The sequence below is a fragment of the Stegostoma tigrinum genome, chromosome 29, assembly GCF_030684315.1.
Source record: "Stegostoma tigrinum isolate sSteTig4 chromosome 29, sSteTig4.hap1, whole genome shotgun sequence".
NCBI classification, from domain to species: domain Eukaryota; kingdom Metazoa; phylum Chordata; class Chondrichthyes; order Orectolobiformes; family Stegostomatidae; genus Stegostoma; species Stegostoma tigrinum.
Window position 1 is genome coordinate 2,826,588 of NC_081382.1, and position 27,639 is coordinate 2,854,226.

Genomic DNA, 27,639 nt, shown 5'->3' on the forward strand with positions numbered 1-27,639 from the left:
ACAGTCAAATAAAACATTTCTTTGGAAGTGTCTATTTGCTGAATGTCATATTATTCTCTGATTGCTGGCTTGCATTGTGTAAAATGGATATAAAAAGAGGGTTTCTATCAATTTGCATCCAAAACCTTGAGTGAGACAGAAAATCAACATACCTTCCTTTGTTATTAGAGTTTATTGACTACTTAACCTCACAGTACCTTCCAGACCCCAATTTACAGGTGCTCTTTGAATATGTATTCAGACATTTAATAATGACCAGATACTTTTTCTTAACCTTTTTACTTTTTAATACTTTTAATACTTTTTCTTAAAAAGGATATTAACAAACTGCGACTAATCAGATATTAGCCTCACTTGCCTGGATGAGTGCAAACCCTAACTCAAGGAGCCTGAAGCTTAACACTATTCTGAACAAACTGTTTAAGAAGGCAAGATAATAAAATGTGAGGCTGGATGAACACAGCAGGCCCAGCAGCATCTCAGGAGCACAAAAGCTGACGTTTCGGGCCTAGACCCTTCATCAGAGAGGGGGATGGGGTGAGGGTTCTGGAATAAATAGGGAGAGAGGGGGAGGCGGACCGAAGATGGAAGAAAAGAAGATAGGTGGGGAGGAGAGTATAGGTGGGGAGGTAGGGAGGGGATAGGTCAGTCCAGGGAAGACGGACAGGTCAAGGAGGTGGGATGAGGTTAGTAGGTAGGAGATGGAGGTGCGGCTTGGGGTGGGAGGAAGGGATGGGTGAGAGGAAGAACAGGTTAGGGAGGCAGAGACAGGTTGGACTGGTTTTGGGATGCAGTGGGTGGAGGGGAAGAGCTGGGCTGGTTGTGTGGTGCAGTGGGGGGAGGGGACGAACTGGTCTGGTTTTGGGATGCGGTGGGGGAAGGGGAGATTTTGAAGCTGGTGAAGTCCACATTGATACCATTGGGCTGCAGGGTTCCCAAGCGGAATATGAGTTGCTGTTCCTGCAACCTTCAGGTGGCATCATTGTGGCACTGCAGGAGGCCCAACTTCTCTTTTGATTCCTCCCACTTCCTACAGACTAAGGGGGTGGCCATGGGCCCCAGCTATGCCTGCCTCTTTGTAGGTCACGTGGAACAGTCCCTCTTCCTCACCTACACTGGCCCCAAACCCCACCTCGTCCTCCGTTACATTGATGACTGTATCGGTGCCGCCTCTTGCTCCCCAGAGGAGCTCGAACAGTTCATCCACTTCACCAACACCTTCCACCCCAACCTTCAGTTCACCTGGGCCATCTCCAGCACATCCCTCACCTTCCTGGATCTCTCAGTCTCCATCTCAGGCAACCAGCTTGTAACTGATGTCCATTTCAAGCCCACCGACTCCCACAGCTACCTAGAATACACCTCCTCCCACCCACCCTCCTGCAAAAATTCCATCCCCTATTCCCAATTCCTCCGCCTCCGCCGCATCTGCTCCCACGATAAGACATTCCACTCCCGCACATCCCAGATGTCCAAGTTCTTCAAGGACCGCAACTTTCCCCCCACAGTGGTCGAGAACGCCCTTGACCGCGTCTCCCGCATTTCCCGCAATACATCCCTCACACCCCGCCCCGGCCACAACAGCCCAAAGAGGATCCCCCTTGTTCTCACACACCACCCCACCAACCTCCGGATACAACGCATCATCCTCTGACACTTCCGCCATCTACAATCCGACCCCACCACCCAAGACATTTTTCCATCCCCACCCCTGTCTGCTTTCCGGAGAGACCACTCTCTCCGTGACTCCCTTGTTCACTCCACACTGCCCTCCAACCCCACCACACCCGGCACCTTCCCCTGCAACCACAGGAAATGCTACACTTGCCCCCACACCTCCTCCCTCACCCCTATCCCAGGCCCCAAGATGACTTTCCACATTAAGCAGAGGTTCACCTGCACATCTGCCAATGTGGTATACTGCATCCACTGTACCCGGTGTGGCTTCCTCTACATTGGGGAAACCAAGCGGAGGCTTGGAGACCGCTTTGCAGAACACCTCCGCTCGGTTCGCAATAAACAACTGCACCTCCCAGTCGCAAACCATTTCCACTCCCCCTCCCATTCTTTAGATGACATGTCCATCATGGGCCTCCTGCAGTGCCACAATGATGCCACCTGAAGGTTGCAGGAACAGCAACTCATATTCCGCTTGGGAACCCTGCAGCCCAATGGTATCAATGTGGACTTCACCAGCTTCAAAATCTCCCCTTCCACCACCGCATCCCAAAACCAGCCCAGTTCGTCCCCTCCCCCCACTGCACCACACAACCAGCCCAGCTCTTCCCCTCCACCCACTGCATCCCAAAACCAGTCCAACCTGTCTCTGCCTCCCTAACCTGTTCTTCCTCTCACCCATCCCTTCCTCCCACCCCAAGCCGCACCTCCATCTCCTACCTACTAACCTCATCCCACTTCCTTGACCTGTCCGTCTTCCCTGGACTGACCTATCCCCTCCCTACCTCCCCACCTATACTCTCCTCTCCACCTATCTTCTTTTCTCTCCATCTTCGGTCCGCCTCCCCCTCTCTCCCTATTTATTCCAGAACCCTCACCCCATCCCCCTCTCTGATGAAGGGTCTAGGCCCGAAATGTCAGCTTTTGTGCTCCTGAGATGCTGCTGGGCCTGCTGTGTTCATCCAGCCTCACATTTTATTATCTTGGATTCTCCAGCATCTGCAGTTCCCATTATCACTGTTTAAGAAGGCAGCTCAGCACTATTTTTTGTAGCGTTTAGGGATGCACAATGAATGCTGGCCCAGTCAGAGACATCCGTACCCCAATAACTGTGAGAAACCCATTCAATAGAACAAACCATCTAGTCAATGCAGCAATACAATAAATATCATCAGAGACCTTTTGATACACATTGGCCCCAGATAAATGATAGTCTGTAAAAGAACACAGTCTCTACAAAATCTCCATAGCCCCCATTAAATTGATGAAGCCTTCATTTCTAAGTTTAAAAAACAGCAGGGAGACAACTTATTCTTGTTGCTGAGGTTCTTTAATGCATCTCACATTTATCGCCAAAAAGGTGTATGTTGAAGGATAAATGCCACTCTCCCTAAACTAGGGATGAAGGGCCTGCAGCATTCCCTGGTGGTGTCCCTGAAAGAGAGTGCGAAAAGAATATCTGTTACAGTTTGGCAATCATATTTGACTGGTTAATGGTAAATCTGCAGGGCGACTTCGCAATGTTGTACAGTCAGCTATTGCTCAGGAAAGAAATCCTGTCACCTCTGAAGATCAGGAAGTTGTCACTTCAGCCTTTTGTCAGACCTGTGTATCCATTACTGAGGCTGAAACTTTAGGCAATTTGCCAGAGGAGACACTTTTAGGGCAAGGTATCAAAGGAAGACATCTGTCTTGTCAGCCTATACCAATGTGGCATCTCCTTTAAACAAGTAGATCAGTGTTTGATCATGTCAGTGGAGTCCACGCTAGACAATGAGAAGATGGCAGGATTATGATGATAGAGTAGGAAATAGTAATAAGGTAGATGTTGATCTGCAATCTAGCTGAATGAGCAGACTCGAGGGGCAAGATGTCCGCTCACTCTTATCTCCAACGTTTTAACAAGGATCTTTAATGAGTTCTGAGCAGAGATTCAGTGAGGCCTTTCTTAGGCACCAAAATTAGTGACAAATAGATCACCCTTCACTTGTTAAAGAAGGTGGGAAAGCAAGGGGTGGGGCATGACGAATAAATCAAATTCAGGAGCTCATACAATTGCTGTAACCTCCCTACCATGTATGAGTAAATATAGAATATATGATATAGGGTGAGGCCATTCAGTCTGGCCACTCTGTGCTGGTGTTTATGAACCAATGGGTCCTCCACACAACCCCCACTTTACTTCATCCAAACGTCAACACAATCTTTGAATCCAAAAGCATACTTCGTACAGTCTCTAACACAAGTACAGTGCTTAACACAACACTTTCTCTTACACAATCTGTAAGAAAACCCAATCTCTAATACAAACTCTAATATAAACACCATTTCCAACACTGCAAACTCTTGCACAGATTTTCACAATCAGTCTAACAGATCCTGATTGAAAAACTTAACACAAATAAAATTTTATTTTCTGATCAATGCGAAGGAGAACTTTCTGAACTGCCAGTAGCTATTCTGGAAGTTGATGTGCTTACCGTTATATTGTAGTCTCCAAATGCTGGTCTTTGCTGTTCAGCAGCTGCCATCAGGAATGTGGTTAGCTGGCTGCAAAGAAATGTAAATTAGTAGACATTCTGAAAATAGTGTTTTGGGTGGAGAAAATATCTGTCCTCGCAGTGGCTGCAACAGTTAACCATCAAACACTGTCTTGTCAGTAGATGGGAGGGTGAGGGAGTCAGGGCACTGTCCTGTCAGTAGATGGGAGGGTGAGGGAGTCAGGGCACTGTCCTGTCAGTAGATGGGAGGGTGAGGGAGTCAGGGCACTGCCCTGTCAGTAGATGGGAGGGCGAGGGAGTCAGGGCACTGTCCTGTCAGTAGATGGGAGGGTGAGGGAGCCAGGGCACTGTCCTGTCAGTAGATGGAAGGGTGAGGGAGCCAGGGCACTGTCCTGTCAGTAGATGGGAGGGTGAGGGAGGCAAGGCACTGTCCTGTCAGTAGATGGGAGGGTGAGGGAGCCAAGGCACTGTCCTGTCAGTAGATGGGAGGGTGAGGGAGTCAGGGCACTGTCCTGTCAGTAGATGGGCGGGTGAGGGAGTCAGGGCAGTCTCCTGTCAGCAGATGGGAGGGTGAGGGAGCCAGGGCACAGTCCTGTCAGTAGATGGGAGGGTGAGGGAGCCAGGGCACTGTCCTGTCAGTAGATGGGAGGGTGAGGGAGCCAGGGCATTGTCCTGTCAGTAGATGGGAGAGTGAGGGAGCCAGGGCACTGTCCTGTCAGTAGATGGGAGGGTGAGGGAGTCAGAGCACTGTCCTGTCAGTAGATGGGAGGGTGAGGGAGCCAGGGCATTGTCCTGTCAGTAGATGGGAGGGTGAGGGAGCCAGGGCACTGTCCTGTCAGTAGATGGGAGGGTGAGGGAGTCAGGGCACTGTCCTGTCAGTAGATGGGAGGGTGAGGGAGTCAAGGCACTGTCCTGTCAGTAGATGGGAGGGTGAGGAAGTCAGGGCACTGTCCTGTCAGTAGATGGGAGGGTGAGGGAGTCAGGGCAGTCTCCTGTCAGCAGATGGGAGGGTGAGGGAGCCAGGGCACAGTCCTGTCAGTAGATGGGAGGGTGAGGTAGCCAGGGCATTGTCCTGTCAGTAGATGGGAGGGTGAGGGAGCCAGGGCATTGTCCTGTCAGTAGATGGGAGGGTGAGGGAGCCAGGGCACTGTCCTGTCAGTAGATGGGAGGGTGAGGGAGTCAGGGCACTGTCCTGTCAGTAGATGGGAGGGTGAGGGAGCCAGGGCACTGTCCTGTCAGTAGATGGGAGGGTGAGGGAGTCAGGGCACTGTCCTGTCAGTAGATGGGAGGGCGAGGGAGCCAGGGCACTGTCCTGTCAGTAGATGGGAGGGCGAGGGAGTCAGGGCACTGCCCTGTCAGATGGGAGGGTGAGGGAGTCAGGGCACTGTCCTGTCAGTAGATGGAAGGGTAGTGCAGCTATTAATACATTTATCTAGCTTGATATACCTTTTATAAAACTTTTCTGATTCTATCTGCTTGTATTGTATTTCCAATTTAACCACAATTTTAATCAGGAATCCCATCATTTTCCCTACTTATTGCTGTTAGATTAACTACCCCATAGTTCCTTTTCTTCCTCCTTTCTTGAGCATTGGAATTGTTTTTTACCTTCCAATAAACTACTCTCGAAACTAGCAAATGGTAGAAAAGCAAAATCAATGCACATCTCTGCAGGCACCTCTTTAAAAATCCTCGTATACTGGGATTTGTTAACTCTTAACCTTAACCCTTCCTCCAGTTGTCTCAAATTAATGACTTTCAGTTCTTCATTGCCATTAGACTTTTGTTCCTGTACTTTTTGTTTATTTTCTACTGTGTAAGTAGGCGCAAAGTATTTGTTTAATTTTTATTACAATTTCTGCTATTCATGCCTCTTAACATACTTCATTTATTTCACTGACCTCTTCTTTTTGGGTAATTGTAAAAGCTCTTACAACTGCTTCTCTAGAATATTCTCATATGCCTTCTCCCTTTGATATTAATCTCTTGGTCGTTCTTTTGCTGATTAATTTTTATAGACTCGGACAACATTGCGTTTTTTTTTCAATGTAATCTAACGTCACTAGGCAGTTGTGGTTTGGAGCTTTTCCTATATTTCGAGTGGATTTGATTCTTTGAAGAAATTGAGAGTTACAGTTTTTAAAAAATGTTTCCTTTGCTTATCTACGGTCACATCCTTTCGTCTGATTTCCTAATCCATAGTTCATCCTTCACTCCATCATATTGACTTTGTTTAAATTGAGTTTCAGATGTGATCATGTCATTCTGACACATAGAATTCTATCATATGGTCACTCTACCCCAGAGAATGCTTTAAGATGAGATTAGTAATTGACAATGTCTCACAACATGAGGTTTAACATAGCCTTATTTCTGGTTGTTTCCGTGACATAGTGTTTTAAAATATGTCTCCCAGCTTTAGAAGACACAGTCACAAATTCTGCTCAGTCTGGCATTACTGAGTAGCTTATGCTCACCTTGATTCATCTCACTTCATTTCTGATGTCAGAATGCCTGCCGCATGATATCATAAAACAATTCAACTGCTTTCAGAATTCCATTCAGTAATGGCTCAACTGGGTCCAACACATCAGGAGCCCTTTGAAAACATTGTTTGAGCCGTGCTGGTGTTTTGAATGTTTGCTTGGATCATTAATGTGACCATCTAACTGCTAGGCCTGATTCAAAGGTAGGAAGTCATTTTGCTGGAGGAAGAGAGAAATTTATCTACTCACATTTCTGTATGAAATAACATGACTGTGCCTAGCTGTCAAAGATTGTAGGTGGTATTATAACATGACGCATTAGACCCGTTTTAAAGTCAATTGGGTGAGGGGTCTTAGACAGCACCATATTGAACAATTTTCCAGAATTTCTGCTGATGCCAGGTAAGAAACACCACAACTGTCTAATTGTGTAATCTGTAACACCAAGCAATTTAGACAAAGTAGTAAAGGCATTAATTTGTTACACTAATAAAAAGTGAGTCCCAGACTCCCCGTATCTCTGAGTTTTAGCAGAGGTCCTTTCTCCCCCCAAGCTGTCTGTGTGAATACCTGATGATGATGATGATGATATTGAAGATGTGTCAGTTCTCTGGTGGCTCAGGTGGTGTTTCCAAGCTCTCGACTTGCTCAGTGGGAGAGCCTTCCAGGTTCTCAGGTGCCTCGGGGGATGTTTCCAGATTTTCCACTGGCTCCATGACCTCTGGTGGTTCTGGGGAGGTTTCCAGGTTCTCCGGTGCCTCAGGGGATGTTTCCAGGTTCTCCCCAAGCTCAGGAGATACTTCCAAAGTCTCCAGTTGCTCAGTTGGAGATGGTTCCAGGTTCTCTGGTGGCTCGGGAGATATTTGCAGGTTTTCTGATGGCTCAGTGGGAGACATTTCCAAGTTCTCTGGTGGCTCTGGGGAGGTTTCCAGGTTCTCTAACGGTGTGGTAGGAGATGCTACCAAGGTCTCTGGTGGTTCAGGTGACGTTTCTACTTCTGCTTGGGTCGAAGAAGCTTCTAAGTTCTCTGTTGGTTCAACGGGTGATGGGGCCACTGATTCTCCCACGACTGATTCTCCCACGACTGATTCTCCCACCACTGATTCTCCCACCACTGATTCTCGCACCACTGATTCTCCCACCACTGATTCTCCCACCACTTGCTCATCTTGCGGACACGATGCTGCCATTTTAGCTAATTCACGTTCCATGAGTTGTTTGCATGGGCAGCACTTCTTAGTGACCAGCTCACACGGGCATTTCTGCTGGAGTTCTGGATCTTGGCTCCCCATTGGACCTGCCTCAGTGCTGTCAGGGGCCGCTGTTTCTTGACCTCCCTGAACATCTGACTGGGGCTGGTCAGCTGCTGAAGATCCTTGCTGGTCTTGATCTAGAGCTTGCCTCTCTGCTGGGGTCAGGATGTGTACTCCCACACATTCCAGTCCAGGTTGTATCATAGCTCTTGCTTGGTATTGCGCTAGAAGAGATTGAAAGGCTTGGCTACCATGGGGGAAGTATTTCTCTTTGAAACAGTAGTGTCGAGGGGGATGGAGAGGGGCTTTCCCACGATAAGCAGGCTTACGGGATATTGAATTGCCCGCATCGTGTGGTGTATTTAGGATATTACCACTACTATCTACCAATACTTTTGGCCAGTGTGACCGGAAGGGGATTGATGAGCCCATCATGTTTGCTGCAGGGAGTGTATCCTGATGCCCAAAGATTGTCCCAGCATCAAGCAGTAGATTGAGGACTGCTGACTGGCAGGGGTGCCAATGCTGTTGTCATGGGTATTGTAAGCTGGTTGCTAAGTAACAGCTTTACACTGACAGTAAGATAGCCCTCAGGCTCCTGAACATCCAGTAATTTGCAACAGGAGACTGCACCCAGAGGATGGATATTCAAAAACAGACGCTCTTCACCCCAGAACCACATTATATACCTGGGTAAGTCACATTCCCAGACAGGCAACAGAAGCATCTTAAGAAGGGATGTAACAAGATTCTCTACATACCCTGTAACAATGAGTTACTATATCATGGATGCCTGACTGGCTGAGTATTTCAAACACTTTCTGCTTAGATTTCGGATTCCCAGTAAAGTAGTCTTTACTGTATGAGCAGCCCTCTCTGTACCATCCCTGTCAAGTCTTTTGCCTGTACTCCAGCCCAAATCATCTCCATTACCACACCCCGATAGTCCATTTCATCTATCATTTATCTAAACCTTCCTTCCTGCCTTTGTCATCTGCAGATGAAACTATTTTCCTGTTCTGATGCCGTCCTGTATTGTGCCCTCTATAAACTTCAGCTTATCTGAAGCTGTACTACATCTATCTGAGCTCACTCACACATTGCCCTTGTGCTTGTTGACCTTACACCTTACTGTAATTTTAAAATATCTGCATTTCTGTTGGAACTTCTTCATTGCCTTAGCCCACTGTTTCCCTTTGCCTCTGGCAACCCCTCACACAGCCCCAACTCACTTTGTTCCAACGTAGGGGGCTGTACCATCGAGAGTCTACATCCTAGATTCTGGAATGCCATCCCAAAATCTCAGTCTATCTCTCTCTCTTGCGCTTCAGCCTAATTCTTAAAACTCACCCTTTTTACCCAGATTCTCATTTTAAAAAATATCTTCTATGTTTTGCTCTCTCTTCCTTTTTGACTCTGCTTCTGTGGAGAAATTTGGAATGTTACCCTATTGTGAAAGTGAGTTAGATTTGGGTGAATGAACTTTGCACTGGTTAATGAGTAATAAATCTGGAGCATCACTGGTTACTGTTATTAGCCACTGTTGTGACAGATTTGTGACAGATTTTTCAATCGCAGAATGTGGGCATCACTTGCAGGAACTAATTGTCTGTCCCTAATTGCACAGAGGGCAGTCAAATGTTGTGGATCTGGAGTCACATGTTAGCCAGACCAGGTGAGGAATGCTGTTTTACTTTCCAAATATACAATAGGAAACCAGATGCTTATTTTTATTTAGAAACAACACTCTAACCCTAATGCATGGTCACAACGAGGCTAGTTTTAAATTCCTCAGACCATTAGGGATAACAAGGTGCAGAGCTGAATGAACACAGCAGGCCAAGCAGCATCAGAGGACCAGGAAGGCTGACATTTTAGGCCTAGGCCCTTCTTCAGAGAAAAAAGAAGACATCATCACTGATTCTGAAGAAGGGTCTAGGTACGAAATGTCTGCCTTCCTGCTCCTCTGATGCTGCTTGGCCTGCTGTGTTCATCCAGCTCTACACCTCGTTACCTCAGATTCTCCAGCATCTGCAGTTCCTACTATCTCCTCAGACCGTTAGCGTGGGATCCTTGATTACTAGCCCAGTGACGTTACCACTATGTCAGTGCTTCCCATCTGCTATTGTGGTACTGTGGCCCATCGGTTAGCACTGCTGTCTCACGGTACCAGGGACGCAGATTCAATTCCAGCCTCCAACACATATCTGTGTGGATTTTGCACACTCTTCCTGTGTCTGCGTGAGTTTCTGTCAGGTGCTCTGGTTTCCTCCCACTGTCTAAAGAAGCGCAGGTTAGATGGATTAGCCATGGTAAATGCAAGGTTACAGGGATGGGGTGGGTCTGGGTGGGATGCTTTTCAGAGGGTCGGTACAGACTCAATGGGCCAAATGGCCTGCTTCCACATTGTAGGCATTCTATGATATATGCACCAGTGACCAACATTATAGATGCTGGAAGGTCTCTCGGTAACTACAGAGAGAAAAACAGTGTTAATGTTCAAGTTTCATGACTTTTCACCGGAAATGTTCTGACCTGGAAGGTGCAGTTTCTATCTCCAAAAGTGCTTCCTTGGGCTGCTGAGTATTTCCTTTGTTTTCTGTTTCTACATCAGTAACCACTGATTAGCCCTCCATGCCTCAGTCTTTCAATATCTCTGTGCTGTTATGGTTTGATTTGAATAGTTTCCTAAATCAGCTTGGAAGCATGAGGGGAAAGTGGTCAACTGGCCCTTTCAGCCTCCCTGTTTAAGGTCTATGCTGGTCTCTATTATTCAGTGCATTGATCTATTTTTAGATAAAACTGCTGACTATTGAGAAAACTTCCCACAAAAACGAGTAATCTCTGTGGAGGAGTTAACTCACTTCCAACATCAGTTTCAAACTGGTCCTAAATCATAGGGATCTCTAAATGTCCATTAACAGTGATGCTGTCAAACAAGGCAAGTAGCCAATCATATTGGTGTATTCTCACAGACAAGAAACCAGGAAGCACATTAACCACAGAACATAGAACAGTACAGTACAGCACAGGGACAGGCCCTTCGGCCCACAGTGTTCTGCCAAACATGATGCCAAATTAAAGTAATCCCTTTTGCCTGCCCTTAGTCCATGTCCTTCCATGTGCTTATTTAAAAGCCCCTTAAATGCCCCAATCATATCTGCCTCCATCACCATCCTTGGCAGTTCGTTCCAGGCACTCTCTGCGTAAAAAAACCCAGCCTTCATAGCTGAAATAACAAGGTGTAGAGCTGGATGAACACAGCAGGCCAAGCAGCATCAGAGGACCAGGAAAGCTGATGTTTTGGGCTGGACCCTTCTTATTTTCTGATGAAGGGTCTAGGCACGAAACATCAACTTTTGTGCTCCTAAGATGCTGCTTGGCCTTCTGTGTTCATCCAGCCCCACACTTTGTTATCTTAATATCTGGACCAAGTTGGTCGTCTCAAGAGGAAAGGCTAGACAGGCTAGCCTTGATTCCATTGGCGTTTAGAAGAGTAAGAGACAACTTGATTGCAACATCAAAAATCTCAAGGACTCTTGACTGGGTGAATGTGGAAAAAATGTTTCCTCTTATGGGAGAATGTAGAACTAGGAGACACTGCTAAAAGTCAGGGGTCAACCGCTTAAAACAGAAGTAAGGCCATTTTCTTTTCTCTCAAAGCATTGCGAGTCTTTGTATCTCTTCTTGAAAAGGCGATGGAAACTGAATCCTTGAATGCTGTAAAGGCAGAGGTGGATAGATTTTTGTTAAGCAAGGGGGTGAAAGATTATCAGTGGTAGGTGGGATTGTAGGATGGAAGTTACAATCAGATCAGCCGCAATCTTGTGGGGGTTACACTGATTGTGATGCCATTAAATGTTATGAGGTGTCATGGTTAGATTCCCTCCTGCTGGAGATGGTCATTGTTTGGCACTTGTGTGGCACAAATGTCACTTACCACATATCTCCTCAAGCTTGAATATTGTCCAGGTCTTGCTGCATTTGGACGCTGACTGTTTTGGTCTGCAAGAAGCCACAAATAACTCTGAACACTGTGCAGCTTTTATCCACTTTCGGACTCATGATGAGGGAGAGGCCATTATGAAACAACTGAAGGAGACTGGGTCTCTGCACGGGGTGTCACTGTGCCTCTCAAGAAGCTAATCTGTTCTCAGAAATATGCACAAAGTAATACAATTGATGGAGAGTGTGGGGGTGGGTTTGTGGAGAGATGTCAGGTACAGGACAGTGTCACCAATCACTTGTCAGAGTGAGTGGCAGCTGCCCTGTATTCCCTGGGCATTGCACAGTTACCATCAAATTCCCAGTCATTAAGGACCAACCTACAGTTGATTGTTTGCATTGCTTCGCAGTTGAGTAAAGTCCACAGTACACTCCAGAATGTGTTTTGCTTGTATCTCTCCTACAGATATACAGGATACGCTCACACAATCCCATTCCGTTTCGGTAAGACTTACGGGAGGATAACCCACGATATCCTGAAGAATCCGAAAACTGCTCAAGCTGACCACACACTCCTGTCACCTACCACTGGGGGTCCTGACTATCAGCCAGAATACAGCGATTACTGTCCCCCCGATGTGTCGGACCAGATCCACCCACAAAAACTTGTTCCAGGTTACACTGGTGAGTCACATACAGCGGGGCATGGGTCCCACAAACATCCCAGGTTTAGTGTCAGTATTTTCATCCCATTTTGAAGCAACAACAACCATCTTTATTGACATTGCAGTCCCTCAGCACTGTCACTTTTACAGGGTATGTGTAAACAAGGCAAAGCAGGCCTCTCTGAGGTGAATGGCATGGGTGAGATTATCATAGGATTCCTACAGTGTGGAAGCAGACCATTCAACCCATTGAGTCCACACTAACTCCCCGAAGATCAACCCACCCAGAACCACCCCCTATAACCCTCTATTTCCTATGGATAACTCATCCAGCTTGCCCATCCCTGGACACTATGGGCAATTTAGTTGGCCAGTCCACCTAAGTTGCACATCTGTGGACCACAGGACAAAACCAGGTGCCCAGAGGAAACCCATCCTGACAGTCGTCCAAGAGTGGAATGGAACCATGGCCCCTGATACTGAGGCAGCAGTGCTAACCACTGAGCCGCGGTGCCACCCTATACCTACACTGTACAGATTACAATACAGTCTAGATATCCAGAATCAAGAGGACACTGCACAGAATTAGGATATCCAGGTAAACATTACAAGGTAAGTAAAAGTCTAAAGGAATGCTCAACTGTACCTATAAAGGACTGGAATACAAAGTGGGGAAGTGATAATTCTGCAGTACTGAGCATTGATTAGGCTCCATCCGGAGGAAATGTGCTCAGCTCAGGGCTCCAGCCCTCAAGAGGCATATTTCAGACTTGGAGATGACACTGAAATTCAGAATCATACATGTAACAAGTACTATTGGTTGCATTGGCTTTAACAGAGTAAAATATCCTATGCTAATTCACTTTAGGAAATATTCGGGCAGTTGACCCAAAACCTAACTGTTCAGGGGCATCTTGAAGGAGGAAGGAGAGACAGAGAGGTTTGGGGAGGGAACTTTGGAGTTTTGGAGATAGCTTAAGATGGATACAAGGCTAGATTTGGAGGAACAAACATAGGTATTTGAAAACGAGGATGAAAAATTTAAATCAGAGGTTTTTTCAGGCTGGGAGTTAATGCAGGTCAGAATGAAAAGGGATGATGGGCCTCTCAGTGAGTTAGGACATGGCTGCAGAGTTTGGAATGATTTTAAACATCGATTTGGTGGACCAGGGGAGACTGACCAGGAGTGCATTGGAAGGATCAGGTCTTGAGATAAAAAAGTTGAGGTTGATGATATCAGCACTGGATTAATTTAGGTTCGGTCAGAATCAGGAAATCTTTGGAAGGCAAACGTAGGCAATCTTACTGATGGCCTGGGTGTGTGACCCTGAAGTTTATCTCAAAGCCAGATAGAAGTTTGTAGGCAGTCTAGCTCAGCCCCAGAAAAATAAATGGACTGGTGCCTGGAGTTTGTGGTGGAGAACAAAGGCAAGGACTTTATTCTTCCAAATATTGGTGAAAATGGAGGGGTTGACAGATGTGGTGGTGGGATAAAGCTGGGCATTATTAGTGTAGGGGTATAATGTCCCTTCAGTATGGCAACAGGAAAATGCCAATACAGTCCTGAGCTAGTGCTGGGTGAAGCACAGCTAAATAAGAGATGAGACAGGGGTCTGTACTTTCACTTCCCCAACTCTTGTAATGATGTGCCTTGAGATGTGTAAAGTTAACAGAGGACTAAGGGTAAGGAGGTATCTAGGAGGTATGTTAGATGTCCTGATCATCCCTCATGCAGAGAGATACCACAGCTCAGATGGGACAATAAGCCTGCCCTCTCAGGTGGCAATAAAAATCCCAGCATCTGTTGGAAGAACAAAAGAGTTACCTCAGGAATCCCATATTTATTCACAAGGAATACTACTACAATAGATTATCTGGTTAATATCACATTAGTGCTTGTGGGATTGTGCTGTGCTGAAATTAGCTGTTGTGTTTCCACCATGACTACTCTTCAAAAGTAATTCATTAGACAGAGGATGCTTAGAGATATTCTGTGAAATGAATTTAAGTTCACTTTCTCTATCTTCGCATTTTATATCCACCAACTATTTAAATCATCAGGGGTGGGAGGGGGGAGGGGGTTGGGGAGGATGGGAAACCAAGTGGGCTCATGAGCGGACTAGGGAGTCACGAAGAGAGTGGTCTCTCTGGAAGGCAGACAAGGGTGGTGGGGTCGGACACCGCAGGAAGTGCTACACTTTCCCCCACACCTCCTCCCTCACCCCCATCCCAGGCCCCAAGATGACTTTCCACATTAAGCAGAGGTTCACCTGTACATCTGCCAATGTGGTATACTGTATCCACTGTACCCGGTGTGGCTTCCTCTACATTGGGGAAACCAAGCGGAGGCTTGGAGACCGCTTTGCAGAACACCTACGCTCAGTTCGCAATAAAAAACTGCACCTCCCAGTCGCGAACCATTTTAACTCCCCCTCCCATTCCTCAGACGACATGTCCATCATGGGCCTCCTGCAGTGCCACAATGAAGCCACCCGAAGGTTGCAGGAACAGCAACTCATATTCCGCCTGGGAACCCTGCAGCCTAATGGTATCAATGTGGACTTTACAAGCTTCAAAATCTCCCCTTCCCCCACCGCATCCCAAAACCAGCCCAGCTTGTCCCCGCCTCACTAACCTGTTCTTCCTCTCACCTATCCCCTCCTCCCACCTCAAGCCGCACCTCCATTTCCCACCTACTAACCTCATCCCGCCCCCTTGACCTGTCCGTCCTCCCCAGACTGACCTATCCCCTCCCTACCTCCCCACCCATACTCTCCTCTCCACCTATCTTCTCCTCTATCCACCTTCGGTCCGCCTCCTCCTCTCTCCCTATTTATTTCAGAACCCTCTCCCCATCCCCCTCTTTGATGAAGGGTCTAGGTCCAAAACGTCAGCTTTTGTGCTCCTGAGATGCTGCTTGGCCTGCTGTGTTCATCCAGCTCCACACTTTTGTTATCTTGGATTCTCCAGCATCTGCAGTTCCCATTATCTCTGGGCTCATGAGCTGAAGTTTTGGGATCACCAGCTCTCTCACAAGCCACCCACCCCCTCTAAGTCATCCCCTTTTTCACAGTCCCTCCCCCAACAGCTTGCCCCTTCCTCACAGACACCCCCTCGTTCTCACAGACTGCCCTCTCTCAAAGTCCCTCCTTTCTCAAAGTCTAGCCCTTCACATTCCCCCCTCCCTCACAGTTCCCCCTCCCTCACTGTACCCTCCTCGCAGTCCGGCCCCTCACAGTTCCCCCTCCCTCACTGTGCCCCCCTCACATTCTGGCCCCTCACAGTTCCCCCTCCCTCACTGTCCCCACCACACAGACCCCCTCCCTCACAATCTGAACTGTGAGCAGGAGGGCTTCTATCTAGCCCTCACCCATCATTGGAAAAAGTGCACAGTGACATGAAGATAGTGGGTATTCCCGATCCAGCCCCCTCCCCCATCTTCCCTCACTATTTTAAGGGTAGCTCCCCCAAACCCACATTCCAACAGATTCCCAAAGGGGAATAAAACACAGCCCTTTGTGTCTGGAAAAGAATCTACATTTTTGAGGAGTTCTTCACAGATGCTGAGCAGATCTGCTGTGTTTCTGCAGCATTTCCTGTTTTTGGTGACAGTGAAGTAGCAGGTTTCTGTTCTGTGCCCATTTCAGTGCTCATTCCTTTCTCTCCCAGAATCGGAATTGACCCAACCGCACTCCTTCAGGTAGCACACGTTAGTTCTGACTGAAATGTTTTGTTTTAACCGGCCAGTTTTCAGTGTATCCGAACATCAGACAAAATGGGAAGCTTTCAATTCCGAAAGAACTTGTGGAGAACCTGCTTCAACCATTGGCCTGTGCACCTGAAGCCTGGTTTAAACCCCACTTCTGGATGTCACATCATACAGTGAAATACACCAGAGGTCATTTAGCCCCTTTTCACATGTGGTTTAATCATTGTTGACGGTATTTACCCCGTTTACCATAGAGTCATAGAGGTATACAGCACAGAAACAGGCCCTTCAGCCCAACCTGTACCTGATGGTCAGGTCTCCCAAATTGAACCGGTCCCATTTTCCGGCATTTGGCCCATGTCCCTCTAAAACTTTCCTATCCATGTATCCATTCCAGATGCCTTTTAAGTGTTGCACTGTTACTTGCCACTACCACTTCCTCTGGCAGCTCGTTCCATATGCTCACCACCCCCCCTCTGTCTGAAAAGGTGACTCTTAGGTCCCTTTTAAATCTTTCCCCTGTCACCTTGAACATATGCCCTCTAGATTTGAACTTCCCAACTCTGGGGAAAGCACCTTGCCTATATACCCTATCGATGCTCCTCTTAGTTTTATAAGCCTCTGTAAGGTCACCCCTCAGCCTCTTATGCTCCAGGGAGAAGAGTCTCAGTCTATTCAATCTCCCCTTGTAACTCAACCCTTTCAGTCTTAGTAATATCCCTTTCTGCAGCCTTTTCAATTTAATAACACCTTTCTTGTAGCAGAGTGACCAGAATTCTTTTTCCTTTATTCATTCACGGGATGAGGGCATCATTGGCCAGGCAGCATTCATTGTCCATCCCAAATTGCCAAGAGAGCAGTTCAGAATCAACTACATTGCTTGGGTCTGGAGTCCAGTAAGGATGGCAGTTTCCTTCACTAAAGGACACTAGTGAACGAGCTGTGTTTTTCCGACAATCGACAATGGTTTCATGGTCATCGTTAGATTTTTAATTCCAGATTTTAAAAAAAATGAATTCAAATCCTACCATCTGCCACGGTGGGATACAAACCAGGTCCCCAGAACATTACCTGGGTCTCTGGATTAACACTCCAGTGATAATACCACTCGGCCATTGCTTCCCCAATTGTAATCCGTACTCCAAACCCGGCCTCTCCCATGTCTCAACTCCTGTACTCAGTTTACAGACAAATAACTGCCCATGCTGAATCCAAGGTGGACAAACAGGAGGCTGGAAGCACACAGCGAATCAGGCAGCATCTGAAGAAAAGGAGAAGTCAATGCTTCGGGTATTACCCTTCTTTACGTGAAACATTGCCTTCTCCTTTCCTCCAATTGCTGCCTGGCTTCCTGTGTTCTTCCAGCTTCCTGTTTGTTTATCCTGTATTCAATTATCTGACTGATGAAGGGAAGCGTGCCAACTAGCTCCTTCACTACCCTGTCTACCTGTGATGCTACCTTCAAGGAACTATGTTCCTGCACCCCTAGGTCTCCTGTTCAAAGCTCTTTCCAGGGCCCTACCATTAGCTATGTCAGTCCTGCCCTGGTGTGTCTTACCAAAATGCAATACCTCATATTGATCTGAATTAAACTCCATCTGTCATTCTTTGGCTCACTGACCCAACTGATCAAGATGACGTTGTACTCTAAGATAACCTTCTTCCTGATCCATTATACTGCCAATTTTGGTGTCATTCGCAAACTTACTAATGGTTTCTCCTGTGTTCTCATCTAAATCATTTACATGAATGATGAACAGCAGTGTACCTAACACCACTGGTCATAGGTGTCCAGTTCAGAACAACAGCCCTTGACCACCACACTGTCTCCTACCATCAAGACAATTTTGAATCCAATTGGCTGGTTCTCCCTGGATCCTATGTGAGTGATCTTTAATAACCAGCCTACCATGTGGCACCTTATCGAACGCCTTGCTAAAGTCCATATAGACAACATCTACCACTCTTTCCTCATTTATCTTCTTGATCAGCTCTTCAAAAAACTCAAATTTGGGAGACAATTTCCCAAGCACAAAGCTATGCTGACTATCCCTAATCAGTCCTTGCATGTAGGTGGATATAGATGCTATGTTTCAGAATCAGCTCCAATAACCTACTCACCACCGATATTAGGCTCACAGGTCTGCAGTTCCCTCACTTTTCCTTGCAGTCTTTCTTAAATAAATGCACAAGCTAATAAATGCAATAGCTACCCTCCAGTCTTCCAGCACCTCACCTGTTGCTGTCAATGATACCAATATCTCTGCTAGGGGCCCTGCAATTCTTCTCTAGTTTCCCACAATGTCCCGGGATACATTGGATCAGGGCCTGGAGATTTATTTACTTATATGTATTTTAAAAACTTGAGTGCCTCCTGTTCTGTAATGTGGACTCTTTTCAAGATATCATTATTTACTTCCCCGGATTCCCCAGCTTCATGTCTTTCTCCATAGTAAATACTGACAAGACATATTCATTTAGGATCTCACCAATCTCCTGTGGCTCCACAATAAGTGGTCTTACTGACTTTTAAGGGGCCCAATTCTCTCCCTAGTTACTCTTTTTCCCTTAATATACTTGTACAATTTCTTTGGATTCTCTTTTACCCTATCTGCCAAAGCTATCTCGTGCCCCCTTTTTAAGAGATTTCCCTCTTAAGTGTACTCCTACAATCCTCAAGGGATTCTGTTGATCCCATCTGTCTATTATGCCTTTTCCGTTTTCTTGGCCAGGGCCTCAATATCTCTGGTCATCCCCATTCTTGTCAGCCTTGCCCTTCACACTAACAGGAACATGCTGTCCCTGAATTCTCATTATCTTGTTTCTGAAAGCCTCCTACTTGCCAGGCATCCCTTACCCTCAAACAGCTTCCCCCAGTCAAACTTCTGGAAGTCCCGATCCAAGACCATCAAAGTTAGCCTTGCCTCAATTTACAACTTTACCTTGTGGACCAGATCTATTCTTTTCCATAATTATTTTAACTCTCATATAATTATGGTCACTCGTCTCAAAGTGATCTCCCTCCAACACCTCAGTCACTTGCCCTGCTTTATTTCCCAAGAGGAGGTTGAGTTTTGCTCCTCTTTTAATAAGGCCATCTATATATTGATTGAGGAAGCTTTCCTGAACACATTTAATAAATTCCTCACCATCCAAGTCCTTAACACTATGACAGCCCCAGTCAATGTTTGGAATGTTGAAATCTGTTACTGTTACAACTCTGCTATTTTTACAGCAATCTGCGATCTGCCTACATATTTGCTCTTCAATTTCCAGCTGAGAACTGGATGGGAGTAATGGTACAATTCCATCAAACTGATCAGTTCTACTCACACAGCTTCACTGGATGATCGCTCAGGAATATCCTCTGTGATGTTTTCCTAATCAAAAACGCCTCTCCCCCTCCTCCCTTGCCTCCCCTTCTATCCATCCTAGGGAAGAGTACCCAGGAGCAGTGAGTTACCTGAGATGATGTTCCAGTCCCATTTTCCCATCCATGCCGAGTTGATCTGCATCTTGCATTACAATAAATGCAGTTTAAATCATCAGTCTTCCCTTGTTCCCTGCCATGATCTTGCCTGCCTTGTCTGTTTAACTTGCCCACTTTAGCTTCTGTACTAGCCTCAACATTCTCTTTTCTCTCACCACTGTTTAGAGTCGCAACAACTTTTCAAACAAGTTTAAATATTCCCCACCAGGACATTGGTTCCCCCTCCAGTTCAGGTGCAACCTGTCCCTCTTGTACAGGTGACCTCTGCCCAGAAGAGATCCCAACGATCCAACAGTCTGAATCCATGCCCCTGTACCATCTCCCCAGCCACACATTCATGTGCCTTGTCCTCCTTTTCCTACTCTCACTAGCACATGGTACCAGGAGTAAACCAGAGACTATACCACTCTTGAGGTGCTGCTTTCAAACTTCCTGCCTAATTCCTTATATTTACTCTGCAGGCCCTCATCCCTTTTTCTGCCTATGTGCTTGGTACCAGTGTGCACAGTGATCTTTGGCTGCTTATGCTCATCTTTGCGAACTAGCTCCAAATGCTCTGAGATGTCCTTGTCCCTGGCACCAGGGATGCAATCCTGGAGTTTCACTGGTGGCCACAGAAACAACAGTTTGTGCCCCTGACTAGAAAGCCTCCGATCACAACCAATCTGTTGGACTTTTCCTGCTTTACAGCAGAGCCAGTCATGGTGCCACAGGTCTGGCTGCTGCTGCCTTTTCCCCCGCCAACAGAATCCAAAGCGGTAAACTTGTTTGAGAGGGGAATGGCCACAGGATACTCCTGTATTACCAGCCTACTGCTCCTGCTGGTCACTCATCTACCTGACTGAACCTGCGATGTGACCACCTCCCTGAAGCTACTATCTATCACACTCTCTGACTCCTCAAAGTATTCTCCTCAAAGCATCCAATTGCTGCTCCAAACAATTTCATACTGTCTGAGAGGAACCGCAGCCGGTCACATTTCCTGCAGATGTAGTCACTATGCACACTTGACTGCTCCCTGATCTCCTACATTTGACAGGAGGACGACACCACTCCACTGAGTGCCATTTCTGCCCATTTAATAGCTAGTTTGTTTTGACTGAACAAATTAAACTGTAAAAACTTTAGAAGACTTTTTTAAAAAAAATCCCTACCTTTGCTTAAACAAAAACTCACAAAATAATAGTTTGGAAATGCCCACCAGGACTAACTGACCAATTAGCAGCTGCCATTGTACCCACTCACTTTCTGAACCATTCCATCTGGTCTAGCCCTGCCCCTCACTGGACCTGAGGAAATAGTAAGGGCAGCAAGGCACAGCAAGGCTTCTTTCCCCCACTTCCCTAAACCCTTACACTCACCTCAACTCTTCACATTTCACTCTGTATAGGTAGCATTCTGTTGCTCCTTGGTTCCATTTCATCAAACATCCTCCTTCATAAAACTCCATCAACTTCAGTATTGAAACGTTCACCAGAGGATATAACCCTTATCTTTCTACCCTATAGAATCTTTAAATCACCTTGAATTAGATCAGGCCACTGGACTCAAACAAAATTAAAAACCCTTCTACCTCTTTGAATTTCATTGACCTTGTGGTGAAAGCTAACATTTCCATATCAAAGATCTGGACTGGAATTGTAACACTTCCGCATCCTTCATTCATCAGGTTATGTTCCTCAAAAGGCATTCAACTATGGTGGAAACTACTACCAGGAGACCCTCCAGTGTGGCCTGGACTTACGGAGAAAGCAAATGGAATATGCACAGAAACTTAAAGAGCCCGTGCTCATCACTTACGTGGATGGGAGGAGAAAGGTAGGAGCTGTAGGAAACTGAGGGCAACAGAAAGATTAATTTTTGCACATACATAGGCAGGTGCACATGTACGTGGGCTCGGTGAGTAGAAGTAGCTTAGAAACTGATCTTTTGTGATATTACCCAACTCCATTTTAATCTGTTTTAGTTCAGAGGAGTTAGAAACAACTTGTGTTATAATTCAATCAGACTGAATGTATTTCTGGTTGTAAGAAGGCAACATGAAATGAATGAAGGCAGCCACAGCTTGGGTCTTCCTGGGATTTATCTCCTACGCTGTATGATAGTGGAAGGTCAGAGTGGAGTAGTGACCATTCCCCGTATATGGCAGCTCTTCCAATTCTGGGTCCAGGCGTCACTCCTGAATCAAAGTCGAGGAAGCTTTAAGTTGCAAATAGGAGCTCTAGACCTGATCTGGATGTGCTTGAGGCTGACATTAGACGCCTGAATTCAGACAATGTTCCATTCATCCAGCACTGTGATGCTTCGTCCAGATAAGCTTAAAAGCTTTTCTTACAGAGTAAAAGTGTAAATGTGTCTTATCCAACCCTGTGCTGTCTCTATCCTGGGAGTGTTTGATGGGGACAGTGTAGAGGCAACTTAACCCTGTCTCTAACTCTGTGCTGCCCCTGCCTTGGGAATGTTTGATGGGGACAGTGTAGAGACAGCTTTACATGTAATTTAAAAGGGTAGAGGAAGCTTTAATTTAAGTTTAAAAGATCAGAGGGAGCTTTACTCTGTATCTAACCACATGCAAAGAAGACAAATGGTATGTTGGCCGTCATTGCAAGAGGTATTGAGTACAGGACTAGGGATGTGTTGTTGCGTTTGTACAGGGCCTTGGTGAGACCGTACCTGGAATATTGTGTGCAGTTTTGGTCTCCTTTTCTGAGGAAAGATGCTCTTGCTCTCGAGTGAGTGCAGCGAAGGTTTACAAGGCTGATCCTGGGGATGGTGGGTCTGATGTATGAGGAGGGATTAACTAGGTTGGGATTGTTTTTGCTGGAGTTCAGATGAATGAGGGGGATCTCATAGAGACTTATAGAATTCTAACAGGACTGGACAGGGTGGAGGCAGGGAGGATGTTCCTGATGGTGGCTGTGTCCAGAACCAGGGGTCACAGTATGAGGATTGGGGTAGACCATTTAGGACAGAGATGAGGAGACATTTCTTCACCCAAAGAGTAGTGAGCCTGTGGAATTCATTACCGCAGGAAGTAGCTGATGCCGAAACATTGAATGTATTCAGGATGGGATTAGGTACAGCACTTGGGGCAAGTGGAAACAAAGATTATGGGGAGAAAGCAGGATTAGGTTATTGAGTTAGATGGTCAGCCACGATTGTGAAAAATGGTGGAGCAGACTCAAAGGGCTGAATGGCCTTCTCCTGCTCCTATCTTCTATGTTTCTGAGAGCGTCAGATGGAGATAGTGTTGAAAGAGCTTTACTTTCAGTTTAAAAGATTAGGATCAGCTTTATTTCCAGTTTAAGAGAGTACTGGGACACTTACACTGCCTCTAATCAGGTGCAACGTGTCCTGGGTGTGTTTGATGGTGTCAGTGTCAAGGGAGCTTCACTTTCAGTTTAACGCTCACAGAAAAAATATAGGACCCTGTCCACACATGAATGCACTGGTTGTGACAGTATCAGACAGGGGAGTAACTATGTGACTAACGTTCAGTAATATTCTCATTCACTGGCCTGGAAAACCCAGAAATGAATGATTAGGGTGAAGGGAGACAGAGAATGACACACATTGACACGGAGGACACTAACACTTCCACTGGGAACACAGGCAAGATCTTAAGATGCAGCTAATATGGTGACGCTCCCTTTCTTAGGTCGCAGTACTTGGTGAGAACAGGCCACTGAAACCTTTGGCTCCAAATGTGGATCCACTAGTCTGGACTCATTTGTACAAGCACAAGCATGAGTTCACCACCCAACCTCCTGAACTCCAGCGAAGAAATATCTCAGGTATGTGACACAAACAATCGTGAAAACAAATTCATACTGAGAGATGGTAAATCCCACTTAATCATGGAACATGTGATCCAGTCACATCTGAGTTAAAACAGCACATGTTTAAACACATCAGACTGCACTCTGCTTTCAGTCCCATGGGATGGGATGTTATTTGTTTTAGCAGGTGAAAGGAAGTTCACAGGAACATTTTTCTTCACCCAAATGGTGATTCATTTATGGAACTAATCCCACACAAACATTTGTCCACAGGTTTTGAAAAGTTATAACTTTACTTTGAAGGACACGAGCTTCTGGTTGTTGACATGCTTGCTGAGCAGGTAGGTTTGTTTGCAAATGTTTCAACACCATGCTAGGTAGCATCATCGGTGCGCCTCAAGTGAAACGTCGGTGTTCTGTCTGACTTGTTATTTACATCTCGGTTTGCTGCGGTGGGTGGCATCACTTCCAGATTACTTTCTTAGTGGTTGGTAAATGGAGTCCAGCTCTACATGTTTGTTAATAGAGTTCCGGTTTGAGTGACGTGCCTCCAGGAATTCTCGTGCGTGCATTTGCTTGGCTTGTCCTAGGATGGCCACATTATCCCAGTCAAATTGGTGTCCCGCTTTGTCCATGTGTATTAAAATGAGTGATTCCACTAACAAACACACACACACACACACACACTCCCACACCCCAACACTCCCTCTCCCCACACACACTCCCACACCCCAACACTCCCTCTCCCCACACACACTCCCCAACCCTCCCTCTACCCCCCCCACACACACACCCCAACCCTCCCTCTCCCCACACACACTCCCACACCCCAACACTCCCTCTACTCACACACACGCCCACACCCCAACACTCCCTCTCCCCACACACACTCGCACGCCCCAACACTCCCTCTACCCACACACACACCCCAACACTCCCTCTCCCCACCACACACACACACACACACACACACCCCAACCCTCCCTCTAAACACACACACACACACACACACACACACGCGCACACACACACGCGCACACACACACACACACACACACAAACACACTCTAACACTCCCACTCCATTAACACACCCCCCAAAACTCCCTCTCCACACACACAGATACTCTCAAACCCCAACACTCCCTCACCCACCACCCCCCCCCCCCCCCCCCACACACACACACACACACACACACACACACACACACACACACACACACACACACCATCAGCCCCTCTCCACACATACACACACTCACCCCAACCCTCCCTCTCCGCACATACACACACACCCCAACACTCCCTCTACCCACCCACACACCCCAACACTCCCTCTACCCCTCCCCACACACACACTCCAACCCTCCCTCTCCGCACATACACACACACCCCAACACTCCCTCTACCCACCCACACACCCCAACACTCCCTCTACCCCCCCACACACACACCCCAACCCTCCCTCTCCACACATACTCCCACACCCCAACACTCACTCTACCCACACACACTCCCACACCCCATCACACCCTCTACCCTCACACACACCCCAACACTCCCTCTACCCACACACACACCCCAACACTCCCTCTACCCCCCCACACACACACCCCAACCCTCCCTCTCCCCACACACACTCCCACGCCCCAACAATCCCTCTACCTACACACACACCCAAACACGCCCTCTCCCCCCCCACCCACACACACACACACACACACACACACACACACCCCAACATTCCCTCTCCCCACACACACTCCCACACCCCAACCCTCCCTCTCCCCACACACACACCCCAACACTCCCTCTCCCCACACACACACTCCCACACCCCAACACTCCCTCTCCCCACACACACACACTCCCACACCCCAACATTCCCACTCCCCACACACACTCCCATACCCCAACACTCCCTCTCCCCACACACACACTCCCACACCCCTACATTCCCACTCCCCACACACACTCACACACCTCAACACTCCCTCTACCCACACACACTCCTACACCCCAACACTCCCTCTCCCCACACACACTCCCACACCCCAACACTCCCTCTCCCCACACACACACCCCAACACACTCCCTCTCCCCACACACACACCCCAACTCTCCCTCTCCACACATACACACACTCACCCCAACACTCCCTCTCCGCACATACACACACACCCCAACACTCCCTCTCCACACACACACACACACACACACACACACACACACACACACACACACACACACACACACACACACACACCCCCAATACTCCCTCTCCCCACACACACAGATACTCCCAAACCCCAACACTGCCTCCCACCCACAACACACACACACACACACACACACACACACACACACACACACACACACACACACACACACACACACACACACACAGACCTCTGCCAGAACTGGTTCTGGTGAAGGAAAGTTCATCCTAGGTTTTTTGTGGTGTTGAAAAAACAGGGTGCGGTGGGGTGAGCAATGAATTCTGATTCAATTTGCACCAATGTAGCCAGGGACCCTAAAAGGGTTTCCCAGCATTATGATTTCTTGTTGACTCCCATTATACAGGCACTGTTGCCAGTGACGGCACCAGTAGCTCCTTTCCCTCCCCACTGCCACCTGAAGGGTTTACAGAATCTCAGTACTGAGACTTCAAGAGCACTTCATTGTATGACAGAATCTTTTGTAGCAACTACAAGATGAATGTTTTATACAAATGAATGATATTGTCTCCTTTCACAATTATTTGGTGTAGGTTACATGGGATTTATTCCACACATGGGTTATGAGTTTGGACATACTTATAAAGATCAGGCGAAGACTGCCATGGACAAGTTTCAACGTAAACAGGTACTGATATCTCGCAAGCTCAGCCTCAGAGATTGAGTGTCTTTCAGTAAACCCCTTCCTTATTCCAATTTTCATTGATAGCTTTTCTAAATTAACCTTTGGTGCACCAATATAATTTCATAGCTCCAGGCTACCCACACCTTGACATTGTCTTCTTGATGTTTAAATGTCATCTCAGGAGTCTATCTGATTACATCAGGGGTGTTACAGTGGCTCAGTGGTTAGCATTGCTGCCTCAAAAGCACCAGGGACTCGGGTTTGATTCAACTCTTGGCTGACTACATGGAGTTCATTTGTTCTCTGTATGGCTTTCCTCCGGGTGTTCCGGTTTCCTCCCACAGTCCAAAGATGTGCAGGTTAGGTGGATTGGCCATGTTAAGTTGCCCGTAGTGAGCAGGCTAGGTGGCTTAACCATGGGAAAAGCAGGGTTACACAGACAGGGGAAGGGGGTAGATCTGGGTGGAATGCTCTTTGGACATTGTGTGGACTTGATGGGTCAAGTAACTTGATTGCACGCTGTTAAATGAGCTGCAAAGGAGGCCCACAGAATCTGAGCTTCAGTCCACTTTTCAACTAGGAGCTAATATAAATGACAACAGCAAATGAGTTTGAGATTGGAGGCTGGATTTTACAATCCCCTACTGAAAGGGTGGGTGCCCATAAAATTCCCTTAATGTGTCTATCAGAAATCTCTCCTTTACCATAGGCTGTGGTCAGTCTGACAGTGTGACATTCCAGGTATAGGCTGGTCAGTATTTACTTGTCCCAGTAGAAGCCCTTAACTGGGCAATAACTGACCATTTCCTTCCTGATTGCCGGGAGAAGGTGGGGTGCAGGACAAAACCCTGGGGACTGAGCTTCATGTCTTGGGCAGGAATGGGCGTTGTGGGGTATCTCCTTTAACAGCTTCCTTTCCACATTGGACACTCCTTCCCACAAGCTCTGCACCTCCCCATCAATGGTTCCCCTTCAAAACTAGCCTGTCAGAACTCACTTCACATCTCTTGAACTTTACCTTCATGGTAAACAGCCATCATCAGATGTACATGGCCAAGCCAGGGCAGACATCATTGGTTTAGCAATGAATGTTTGCTGGTGGAATTAACATATTCCAGGACCTTGGAGTTGGGGACTCTGTCCTGTCAAGAGATGCTGAGGACAAGTCTGGCTCAGCAGATGTGGAAACCATTCAGCTTTTTGTCCTGTGTGGCATATGCTGTCTTGGTCTTGTCTCTCTATAGGACTGCCTTGAGGATACAGGCTCGGTAGA

The 27,639-nt window shown here is 47.0% G+C and overlaps 1 protein-coding gene and 1 long non-coding RNA gene across 2 annotated transcripts in view; one reads left to right on the forward strand and one right to left on the reverse strand.

The window, feature by feature from the left end:
- Positions 1–2,691: 2,691 nt before the first annotated feature.
- LOC132206040 (uncharacterized) lies at positions 2,692–9,354 on the reverse strand. The gene is made up of 3 exons (XR_009442771.1): positions 9,268–9,354; positions 4,158–4,227; positions 2,692–3,111 (listed from the first exon to the last, which is right to left on the reverse strand). It is a non-coding gene; the product is annotated as an uncharacterized LOC132206040 (long non-coding RNA).
- LOC125465531 (protein FAM166A-like) overlaps positions 8,515–27,639 on the forward strand; it is a 29,328-nt gene continuing 10,203 nt past the window's right edge. Inside the window, exons 1-5 of the mRNA XM_048559157.2 lie at positions 8,515–8,610; positions 12,329–12,546; positions 21,396–21,544; positions 23,385–23,520; positions 26,275–26,369. Coding sequence (XP_048415114.1) covers positions 8,558–8,610; positions 12,329–12,546; positions 21,396–21,544; positions 23,385–23,520; positions 26,275–26,369 — 651 coding nt within the window. The 5' untranslated portion in view covers positions 8,515–8,557. The remainder of the gene's footprint in view (positions 8,611–12,328; positions 12,547–21,395; positions 21,545–23,384; positions 23,521–26,274; positions 26,370–27,639) is intronic.